The following is a 12,585-nucleotide window of genomic DNA, read 5'->3' on the forward strand; positions in this document are numbered from 1 at the left end:
TTTTTTTTCGGCAGCTTCATGCGGACGCGCTGTCTGCTAAAAAACGACGTACGCGAACGTCGCAACTCAGAAATGAAAGATTCGGTAAGCCGCTACAAGAGGGCGACGACAAGAACTTTACGACACGTAACTACCGTCTTTCTTCCCTTTATACCGAAAAGCGCAGCCAAGCGCAACGTGGCTCGTGAATAATGTTCGCCTACCACAGGGTGCTCCCAAAAGTTTTTTTTTTTTTTTTAAGTAATACGAATAAAATGGTGAAAATGCACTTGTGCTGGCGTTTGGCGGTCAACCATGAGTCAATAGTCAACGGATGCCACTAATGAAGAAAGAAAAGTGATCATGAGAAATGTGAAATTATTTACGACAGGGAAAAAAAGATTCTTATTAATTGAGACGAAAATACATGAAGGAGCTGTCATCATTTGCTGGCGAAGGCTGCCCCTTTTTCATTTGGTTAATAATACTGGGTAAAAAAAATAAGGTGCATAAAACCTTGCATTAGGCAAAACATGTAACAGCTCGAAGAGTAAATGTTTCTGTCGAAAAGCTCTCGTTGAAACAAAGTCCGCGGATGAATGAGAACTTGTTTCGGATGCATGAATGAGATAATTGCACGCTATTCGGTAGAAAGAATATTCGTCACAAATTGCAGTGTCTTGAAAGAGCGGTTGAAGGGCTTTCATTGCTTTGTGACTCAGTACGTCTGATGGCTGTAAAAAAAATGAAAAGAAAAAAAAAACTGGTGAAGTCGAGCCAGTCAGTTTTTTTTTTTTTTTTTCGTGCTTTGCCCACAATGTTATGAGGCGTTGAATTGCACCGTTCCGTTATATTAGCTTCTAGCGTCCTGGAAGTAACTGTGAAAGTTACTAAATGACTGAGGTCGCTAAATTAAAGCAGACGCACTCAGACTTACTGGAAATATATACAATGAGTTTAAAGTTAAAGTATTCGTACATTTAGTTTTTCAAAAGGCTATGCTCTAGCTGCGTAAATGCTCCTGGCACAGGTAGTACATACGGTTTGGCAGACAACTTTCGTGAACACCTTTAAATTCAGGAAACACAATAGTTAAAAAAACTGTTTATGAACTTTCTAAATTTCGTTAATTTGTATACGTTTACATCAGAAACTTGAAGACAATCGCATCCCAAGAGAATTCTATTTTATTTGATCGCAACATAGGCTCCAGAGCTCTTGTGTTAGAAATATTTGCCCTCAAATTCGACACTCAGTGTGCTAATTTTGCATTCAGAGGTGGCAGTCTCGACACAATGATCAAACCACCATGTTACCTGGCTTATTGCAGGAAAAAACTTGGTCAGACTTTTCTTGTTTCTGTCAGCCAAGAGGAGGTGCGGACCATTTAGCAGTTATTACTGTTCTCGACTCCTAGGCTGGCATGTTATACGAAATAAGCTGCGTCACATGGTGCATTTGACTTCTTTGTCGAGACGCCTGCTTCTGAATGCAAAATTAGCGTACTTAGAGTGAGTTGTGTTTAAGTAATATTCGCTTCAAGTTCCTAACATAAACATAGTGGGACACGGAACATGGCAAATCCCTTATGCGGAAGGCCGCCAGTTGGAGGAAAATTTATGAAAGGAAAAAATATTCATCCACCCGACGGCAGCACGAAGATACAAAGAAAGGAAGCCCATACAAATTTCTAAAAAAACAAAAAGAGATAGAAAAGAAAGAAAGTTCGCAGTTGAAGAAAAAATTGTCCTGCACAGGCATTCGAGCCCGAGACCAGCGCCTTAGCAGGGCGGTCGCTCTACCATCTGGGATAAGCAGGTGACTAACAGACCACAGAGCTAGAGCGAATTATTCGCCAACTCAAGGCACTGGGACACGGAAGACGTCAAATTTTCTTTCTGCAAAACCCGTACGAGTTTTCTTTGTACAGCTTCGTGCTGCAAGACGGGTGGACGTTGGTCCTGGGTTCATATTCCATAATTGCAAAATTTTAGAACGCTAAATTTCATCGATTGTTCAAAATCACCTAAATTGCTTTTGCTTCTTGCGCTGTCCCCGAGCAATGCTCCTATTTCAACGTCGGCGTTAAAACCAATAATTGAAAGGTAAACATTCAATCTCAGTCAATTGTCAACATATATTGTGAGAAAATGTGTTGTTCTGAAAGGCTTCCATTTTCTTTTAATCGGAAATGTTCGAGTGTCAAGGCTGGGTCAGCTGGCATGGAATGTGCCCTGAGCAACTTTCTGAGAGTGTATTGTGACTTCGTAACTATATACCCATGTTCTATTTCAAGTCGTTCGTTTAGATGAGTACAAAATTCTGCTCTCTACATATCCTGGTAAAAAGGTAGCGTGCCTCCGCAGTTCATTTGACATTGGTCTGCTATGCAGGCGTCACACGAAAGCTGTCTAAAATAAAATATCGCTACTGCTGTATAGAGCTAAAGACAGCATACAGACAAGTTACTTTTCGTATATGCAAGCAGAAGCGGGATAACAATAGGGCTTTGCGCGTCCCATAGTTGCTTTAAGAAGAAAGACCAGCACGGAGGAACTGAATCGCGGGTCGCGATAAGGCGAATAGAAGGGCACTGCCTCGCCCATGGAGCAGAAACACGGGAGGTATATATGCGCGCTTAACGACATGCGCCAGATAAAACGTGATACTGGCGGGAAGTCAGGCCGAGCGACGGCTCCAATCCATCGCCCCCACCCGACCGCCAACCATTCGTGCCCTCCTCGTCCAATGATGGCAGCGAACCACGCGATTCGCGACTCACTCCCCAAACAAAGGAACAAACGCGGCTCGCTGATTATTGTTCTCCAGCGGAGGAAGTGTCTATAATAACGCGGCCAGAAAGGCAGGCGAAAGAAACGGAAAGAGAGAAAAGAAAAAGAGTAAGAAGGGGAAGGAGGGAGGGGGAGGGATGAGGAGGAAAAGCAGGCGCCTGAGCCGCATTACCATGCATTACCATATCACGTACGTGCTGCCCGAAAGGATCATGGCGCCTAATGCCCGAGGCAAACTATGTATCTGCCTCTCTGCCGCCGCCTCCGTCGATCGCATGCTTATTTAATGCGCCTCCGGGCCTCGCCGGCGCACTGTGCACACTGTACTACTACTCGCGAAGCGCGCGGGCACCTCACTGCGCACGCGCAGCAGCGTCGCGGCTCCGCTCTCCGGAAGGAAATGTAACCGTACGGCGTTAATGCTCGCGCGCTAGCGAGCTGTGCCAACAGGGGCGTTGATAATGCGCGGCCCGCGCGTGGAATGCCGTCCGGGACTTGCTTATCTTCTGCGGCGCTCGCGTACCCGCGGCTGTGTGGAAGAGGTGCGCGCTAACGTTTATTGATTGGGGTCATTTAGAGAACCGAACCCAATTGGGGGAGAAATAGAAAGGGGGGGGGGGGGGGAACGAGTAAACGTCCCGAGGGAGGCGAGGTGCCCCACGCAAGCACTCGACGCCTTTTCACTGGCTTCCACTATGCAGGCTTTGTTGTCTCTGGCACGGTTGAGGGAGCTGACGGGGGGCGTAGAACGAGCGGAGGGTTCCGTGCGCGAGAACTGGGTTTCGTTGCTTCCGCAGTGAGACTTAATTTAAGCGAGATCGACATATTGACTAATATGATCGAATATTGACATATTGACTAGCATTCCGTTCAAACTGCTAGGACCTGGAATCTATCAATTTCTTTTACCCTCACCAACACCGCTTCGGGAAACTGTTTTCATGGGAGACCCAACTCGCCGAGTTGGCTCACGACATTCTGCAATTCATGGTCCTTCATTTGCAGATTGATGCCATCTTCTAGGATTACTTGAAAGCGTTCGACCGCGTTTCCCACAATCACGTACTTCGAAAACTCGCATCAATCGGAATCCTACATAGCTTGTTTTCCTGGCTTGAACACTTCTTAAAAGGGCGTGCACAGTTTACCTCTGCAAATAACTATAATTCATCCCTTAGCAGCGGAACATCGTGTGTGCGACAGAGCGCTGGTTTATCACCTCTACTTTTCCTCATCTACATCAATGACTTACCTGCTAATATTAAGAATAAATTACGTTTTTTTGCGGACGACTCTGTCATATATTCCCCTATGAAAGGCCCGAATGACACCGTAATCCAACAGGACCTCGATTCCATCGCAGTATGGTGAGAGAAATGGTTCATGCCGCTTAATTTTGTGCAAAGTTCAAAGCTCCGCCATTCACCCGCAACTACAGCTTAACTAGTCACACCTACACAAAGGGTTTTGCTCCTGTCAATCATGCCCCGCGTTACAAATACCACCACCTTCACACGACATAGGCACTATCATGGTCAGCGCATATTGACACGATCTGTTCTAATGCTTCACGTACCCTTGGATACTTAAAACGTAACTTGAAAACCGCATCACCTCAAATAAAAATGCTAGCATATCTAACATTCGTACGTTCATAGTTAGAATATGCGTCATCTATCTGGCACCCTTCCCAATGATGTATACCTGTGGAGCAATACAAAATCGGGCTACTCGGTTTACAACCTCCAATTACTCTCGTGACTCTCATCACCGAATTAAAACGTACACTTGAACTACCATCACTTGCCTCCCGCCAGATCATCTCTCATCTCTGCTTGCTTCCCACCATTTATTGCCATCCATACTCCAGGCATATCCTGTTAAATCCACTCTCACGTACATCTTAAGCCACAGTCGTCCCATAGCACGCATTTTCACCAGATCTTCTGCCATGAACACGTCATTATTCCCTGACGCAATAACCCAGTGGAACAGCCTCCCAGAAAACATTGTATCATGCACTGGCCGTAAATCGTTCCGCGAAACGTTAATTAGCCACACTGTTTAATTACCGATCATACCCACCCTTACTCCAACACGATGTCTCGCTTTTTTTTTTTTTACAATTATTTCTGGCTTGTTTTTGTTTGTTGTTTTTGCTTTTCCTGTTCTGTTCATAGGTTCTGACATTGTTGCAAGGATAAAAGCCCTCCCTTACGTAATGCTTCCGGGCCTTTACGGTGAAAATAAATGAAAAATATCCCGCCCGACAGCTCCACTGCTACTTATGTCGTGTAAACGCGGTAACGGAGAACGCTTTGTGTCCTTTTTCTCATACCTGAAAAATAATTTCTGGCTGTACAGATACTTTACTCTAGCCAGCTATCTTAATTGGACCCTATATGCACTACATAACCACAGTCCAAAGACCGCTGTTTTATAAAAAGTTCGGCAGCATGTTACGCTCCCGTATCACGTGAAGGCGAAAGTTGGCTGCACACTTGGTAATGCGCCGTCTCGCATCGCCGCGTTGTTGCTTTCGCAGTTCGGCTCCTTTTCGATGCTTGGCTGCGGCTTCGCACGCTCATATAGCGGGGTCAGACTCGCGCCAACGGCGTGTCTCTTCGACTTTACGTTCCTTCCTCTCAGCAGGAGATTGAAACGTATGCTGTCCTGTGTGTTGTATGGGTGATTTCAACGAATGCATGCACGGTTCGCTTCCCTTTGCTGAGCGCTTGTAGCCTCAGCCTTACGGGGGTATAAGGCATTGCGCTTCTTGCTTCCTTACAGAGGTATGAGCTATTGAGAAGGTGGTGCGTTTTTTTTTTTTTTTGTACCACTCGACTAGATGCCGCGTTTCTGTGCATTGCATGCGTAACTACAATGAATGTATGCACTGTATTCACTTCGTTGAGTGTTTGTAACCTCTGCATTACGAGAGGGATGAGTCATTGCATTTCTTGCTTGCTTAGGGAGGTATGAGACATTGCTGATGATGATAGTTGACCATAGGCCATCGGGGGTATGAGCCACTTAAGGCTTACGCCTTAATAACCACGCTATAATGTTTAGTAGCAAGTATTGTTGAAGCAGACATTTTGTACTCACAGACTAGCTTCTCGTCGAGACTGCCTCGTGAAGTCACCGAAAGTGCACGAATAAACTCCTCGAACTCGATTGAGCCGTCCTGGAAAGAAAACGGGAGAGTTCGTAATCAGTTCGTGTAATCGGGCACACACAGGTGGCAAAAAGCAAATGGCAGGTTGGAAGCTCTCGTCAGATCAGGAGTAGCACCATCAGTAATGATATCACTTGGTGTAAAAATAAAGCATCACTTGGAAAGGCAGCAGAGCAATTTAAGCATTTGCCATATTAATACTCAAATAACGCGTCACCGAAGATATAGTCACTCCTAGGGTGCTATAGCGTAAAGCTATTCCAAAATTTTCTATTCAAATTCTGCAATCAGCTCTCCACGATTGGTGAAAAGTTTTCGGGCCGCCCCCACTTCGCCTGTCTGTCACGCGATGGCACGAACACCGCGAGAACGTCCCGTCTGATATGATGTGCGCACACTGATTATGCATGACTAGACCAAACGAAAGAAAAATAATTATTTCTGATTCGACGCCCTTTTCGCCATTTGTCCTCTGCTATCCGCCAAACGTTTTCGGACTACGCCTACTTCCTTCGCCTGTCTGTCACCCGACGTCACAAAACCGCGAAAACTAACCTCGTCAAAGCGGCGAGTGCGCGTTAAAGGCGCAATAATATGTCGAAGAAAACTATTTTTTTTTCTGAATAGCGGGAGACTGCCCTGTTCCGAGAGGAATAGAAGATGGCTGCCCGCGGATCGCTCTGGCACTGGCTAGTCGGAGCTGCCCGGGATTATGGATTTATTTTCATGTAATAGAAAGTTTTGCGTGGTAGTATAAGTTATCGAAACCTTTCACCAAGTACAAGACATTGCGCTGCCGGCTCTTCTTTGCTGAGGATCCGTTTTAGTCGAATTTTTAACCTTGCGTCGCACGCCGCCGCGATTTCCGACCAGTCACCGCAAGCTAAGTAAAGGGAAGCGGACCAATCACTGACGCCGGCACCACCCTCTTCATCCGGTTATCTACTTTCACTGTGCTGGCTCGGCCCCATCAAAACCCTCTACACTTCAGCGTTTTCTTCGCCTCTTGTCAGCCAATTCGATAAGAAAGTTTGCTCAATGTAGGCAATTAATGTTATTCGCTTTGAAAGCAAAAAAAAAAGGACTTCGTAAAACTAGGAACGCGTTTGATTGGGCTTTTCAAACAACGCTGCGGGTTACCGTCCGATGATTCTGTCAGTCGTTACGTAAATTTGACGTCAGGAAATTGGAATAAAAAGAGATTGAAATATTTTTACGATATAGGGCCCCAGGTCGAAATTGTGCAGGAACTTTGCCATTGATGTCGGATGGCCAAGAACATTGCTATTTCTATGTATGCGTTTATACTGTCCTGCTCTTAGTTTGTCGCAAAAGTACACATACTCTTCCACAGCTCCCGGTTAGGACTATGGAATTCGCAAGCGGAATCTAAGAAGACTACTCGTTTTGGCGTACGTGCTTAGTTCTTGAAGGGAACATCATCATCATCATCATCAGCCTAGTTACGCCCACTGCAGGGCAAAGGCCTCTCCCATACTTCTCCAACTGCCCCGGTCATGTACTAATTGTGGCCATGTTGTCCCTGCAAACGTCTTAATGTCATCTGCCCACCTAACTTTCTGCCGCCCCCTGCTACGCTTCCCTTCTCTTGGAATCCAGTCCGTAGCTCTTAGTGACCATCGGTTATCTTCCCTCCTCATTACATGTCCGGCCCATGCCCATTTCTTTTTCTTGATTTCAACTAAGATGTCGTTTACCCGCGTTTGTTGCCTCACCCAATCTGCTCTTTTCTTATCCCTTAACGTTACACCCATCATTCTTCTTTCCATAGCTCGTTGCGTCGTTCTCAATTTCAGCAGAACCCTTTTCGTAAGCCTCCAGGTTTCTGCCCCATATGTGAGTACTGGTAACACACAGCTGTTGTACACTTTCCTTTTGAGGGATAGTGGCAACCTACTGTTCATGATTTGAGAATGCCTGCCAAACGCACCCCAACCCATTCTTATTCTTCTGGTTATTTCAGTCTCATGATCCGGATCCGTGGTCACTACCTGCCCTAAGTAGATGTATTCCCTTACCACTTCCAGTGTTTCGCTACCTATCGTAAACTGCTGTTCTCTTCCGAGACTGTTAAACAATACTTTAGTTTTCTGCAGATTAATTTTCAGACCCACCCTTCTGCTTTGCCTCTCCAGGTCAGTGAGCATGCATTGCAATTGGTCTCCTGAGTTACTAAGCAAGGCAATATCATCAGCGAATCGCAAGTTGCTAAGGTATTCTCCATCAACTTTTATCCCCAATTCTTCCCACTCCAGGCCTCTGAATACCTCCTGTAAACATGCTGTGAATAGCATTGGAGATATCGTATCTCCCTGTCTGACGCCTTTCTTTATAGGGATTTTGTTGCTTTCTTTGTGGAGGACTACGGTGGCTGTGGAGCCGCTATAGATATCTTCCAGTATTTTTACATATGGCTCATCTACACCCTGATTCCGTAATGCCTCCATGACTGCTGAGGTTTCGACTGAATCAAACGCTTTCTCGTAATCAATGAAAGCTATATATAAGGGTTGGTTATATTCTGCACATTTCTCTATCACTTGATTGATAGTGTGAATATGGTCTATTGTTGAGTAGCCTTTACGGAATCCTGCCTGGTCCTTTGGTTGACAGAAGTCTAAGGTGTTCCTGATTCTATTTGCGATTACCTTAGTAAATACTTTGTAGGCAACGGACAGTAAGCTGATCGGTCTATAATTTTTCAAGTCTTTGGCGTCCCCTTTCTTATGGATTAGGATTATGTTAGCGTTCTTCCAAGATTCCGGTACGCTCGAGGTTATGAGGCATTGCGTATACAGGGTGGCCAGTTTCTCTAGAACAATCTGACCACCATCCTTCAACAAATCTGCTGTTACCTGATCCTCCCCAGCTGCCTTCCCCCTTTGCATAGCTCCTAAGGCTTTCTTTACTTCTTCTGGCGTTACCTGTGGGATTTCGAATTCCTCTAGGCTATTCTCTCTTCCACTATCGTCGTGGGTGCCACTGGTACTGTATAAATCTCTATAGAACTCCTCAGCCACTTGAACTATCTCGTCCATATTAGTAACGATATTGCCGGCTTTGTCTCTTAACGCACACATCTGATTCTTGCCTATTCCTAGTTTCTTCTTCACTGTTTTTAGGCTTCCTCCTTTCCTGAGAGCCTGTTCAATTCTACCCATATTATAGTTCCTGATGTCCGCTGTCTTACGCTTGTTGATTAACTTAGAAAGTTCTGCCAGTTCTATTCTAGCTGTAGGATTAGAGGCTTTCATACATTGGCATTTCTTGATCAGATCTTTCGTCTCCTGCGATAGCTTACTGGTTTCCTGTCTAACGGCGTTACCACCGACTTCTATTGCGCACTCCTTGATGATGCCCATGAGATTGTCGTTCATTGCTTCAACACTAAGGTCCTCTTCCTGAGTTAAAGCCGAATACCTGTTCTGTAGTTTGATCCGGAATTCCTCTAGTTTCCCTCTTACCGCTAACTCATTGATTGGCTTCTTGTGTACCAGTTTCTTTCGTTCCCTCCTCAAGTCTAGGCTAATTCGAGTTCTTACCATCCTGTGGTCACTGCAGCGTACCTTGCCGAGCACGTCTACATCTTGAATGATGCCAGGGTTCGCGCAGAGTATGAAGTCGATTTCATTTCTAGTCTCACCATTCGGGCTCCTCCACGTCCACTTTCGGCTAACCCGCTTGCGGAACAAGGTATTCATTATACGCATATTATTCTGTTCTGCAAACTCTACTAATAATTCTCCTCTGCTATTCCTAGAGCCTATGCCATATTCCCCCACTGACTTGTCTCCAGCCTGCTTCTTGCCTACCCTGGCATTGAAGTCGCCCATCAGTATAGTGTATTTTGTTTTGACTTTACCCATCGCCGATTCTACGTCTTCATAAAAGCTTTCGACTTCCTGGTCATCATGACTAGATGTAGGAGCGTAGACCTGTACAACCTTCATTTTGTACCTCTTATTAAGTTTCACAACAAGACATGCCACCCTCTCGTTAATGCTATAGAATTCCTGTATGTTACCAGCTATTTCCTTATTAATCAGGAATCCGACTCCTAGTTCTCGTCTCTCCGCTAAGCCCCGGTAACACAGTACATGCCCGCTTTTTAGCACTGTATATGCTTCTTTCGTCCTCCTAACCTCACTGAGCCCTATTATATCCCATTTACTACCCTCTAATTCCTCCAATAACACTGCTAGACTCGCCTCACTAGATAGCGTTCTAACGTTAAACGTTGCCAGGTTCAGATTCCAATGGCGGCCTGTCCGGGAACATACATTATGCCAAATAACAGCTTCAACATGAACGAATGCGTAATCTGTTCGTACAATGAGCACTTTTAGGAGGTAAGAAACAAGCACAACTTCCTAAAGGGAATGCGAGGTGATCTTGCCTTGACACTGAGATTTGAACGAAAAGCGAACTTTACTGCATTACATTACCAAAAACCATGCAATACTACAGTATTCGCTCAGTATAGCTCTACAATTAAATCGAATAAATATATATTCTTACGCACACAAAATATACATATGTTAATGTTATGCACAGTCTGCCGCAAAAACGTAAAGCCTGACATCGCTGAACAGGAGGCCATTGTCTTCACTTTTTTGCAATACGCTGCGTAGAGGATGTATGTGTGCGTGTGCGTGTGCGCGTGCGCGTGTGTGTAAAGACACCTCCCGTTAGTTCAAGATCGAACTAAATAAATTTATTTCAACGTCATTAGTTAAAGAAATATTGGATGCATATAGAAGTAAACAGATAAATAATTACATGGTTTCCAGTGCTCCAAGTTAAGTCACCTGACAATTCCCAGAGTACTCAGGAAGTAACCGGACGAGTTCTAAGCGCTCCAGCATAAAATGGATGCAATCTAATGTGTTGTGAAGGAGACAGACAGCGCAAGCCCTGGAATATACTATAGTCTGACTGCCTTAGTCGTTGCTTTATCTTTTGCTTTCGGCAGACTAATAACAGCCTTCACATATTAGGACATCACTTCTCTTTGACACAGGCTCATTACTTCCCAAGTTTTGACCCTTGGCGACAAAAAGAGCGTCATTTATCACGGTGGAGTGCCCCAAGTACTGCCGTAAAACAGGCCATTACACAAAACACACCGTAAAATGTGACCGTGAGGCGAGCTTTTAGTGGTGCCGAGGGCAGCCGTTTAAGCTTAGAACGTTTACGCAAAGGGCTCGGACAATTACACAGGGCGTGGCGTCCGAATCGTGGACCCGTCCATCACTGCAAATTTCAGCAGCTTCAAAAAGATGCCAACCAGCAAATTATTACTCGAGTTAAGGGGGGTGGGCGCATGGGAAGAAAGAAGAAACTTCATGTTCTGGTTCATAACTTCGCTCACGGCAGGCGTGTGCCAATATCTGTGTTATTATTATTATTTTTTTTTTGAGAATCACTTGCTGAAGAGACCCGGAGCAAGCCGCGAAATTTTTTCTTTAGCTAAAGGCATTGTCAAAGCGAAGTAATTTTGTCGAGGCCAAGTTTGTTCCAGCAGCCAGTTTTCGGTTAAACAATGCGCTCAGCAACAAGATTCGAGCGAATGACTATGGAATGGTCGGCTAACTGAACACTAGAGTCGGGATAGCATAATGATTTTATTGCAATGCTATTCCTTTTAGTGCTTCGTCAGCGGTGCGAGCGGTGCTCCCGTGACGTTATCGCCGGCAATGGCCGTGAAGCGCATATTATAAGGAATAGAAGAAATTTAAATAATTTCACGGGGTGTTACGGGTAAAAATCGTGCACTACCCCCTTATGAGGCAAGCCGTAGTGGGGGAGACTCCGAGTTAATTTTGACCACCTGGGGTTCTTTAACGTTCGCCCAGATCTAAGTAGTACATGAGCGCTGCTTATTTCATTCCCATCGAAATGTGGTCGCCATGGTCGGAATTGAACTCGCCACCTCAAGCTCAGTAGAACAGCGCTTAAAGCTACCGGGCCGAATGAAAGGAATAGAACTGAGCGAAAGAAATATATACATCATAGCGACACAGTTGTTGCCATTGTCGTCACGTGCTGTAGCCGGCCTTCGACAGACGGTGCGTAAGTTCTGCTGCAGCTACAAAAAAGAAAAAAAAGGAAGAAAGAAAGAAAACGCCACCTGCGCAATGCTGCGTGTTACACCTCACCGCGCACTGCATGCGAATGCATTTGCATGCGTGTGTATGTATGCGTGTGTGCGTCGATCGTTTTTTTTTTTTTTTTGCGCTAGAAAACGCGCACGAAGACAAGAGGGTATAGGACACACGAAGAGCTTCGTGTGTCCTGTACCCTTCTTTCTTTGATCGCGTCTACTAGCGGAAAAAAAGAAAAGAAAAACACATTTCGAAATGCATAACTAACTTGCCCAAAATGACAACATTGCGTGCACGTACGTGTTTCTGTACTGTCAAACCCGTTCACGCTTACGTCATTCTTGCGCTCTTCGAAGAATTCTTTGAGCGTGAGTGCAGAACATTTCTTAGGTTTGGCATTGTCAGAGCAGGCTTCACGCTATAATGTCGTGGAAGTCTGTGCACACATTATCTTTTTTTCCACCTTTCTTCCTTGTTTAGGGAGTTCTTTTGATTAGGTCAGGTTAAGTTT

The 12,585-nt window shown here is 45.1% G+C and overlaps 1 protein-coding gene across 1 annotated transcript in view; it reads right to left on the reverse strand.

The window, feature by feature from the left end:
* The window catches only part of LOC126516704 (frequenin-2-like), a 334,311-nt gene that overhangs the window by 22,262 nt on the left and 299,464 nt on the right, over window positions 1–12,585 (reverse strand). The window contains exon 5 of the mRNA XM_050166805.3: window positions 5,880–5,958. Within this exon, the coding sequence (XP_050022762.1) occupies window positions 5,880–5,958 (79 nt within the window). The remainder of the gene's footprint in view (window positions 1–5,879; window positions 5,959–12,585) is intronic.

This window comes from Dermacentor andersoni, chromosome 1 (assembly GCF_023375885.2).
Source record: "Dermacentor andersoni chromosome 1, qqDerAnde1_hic_scaffold, whole genome shotgun sequence".
Classification (NCBI taxonomy): domain Eukaryota; kingdom Metazoa; phylum Arthropoda; class Arachnida; order Ixodida; family Ixodidae; genus Dermacentor; species Dermacentor andersoni.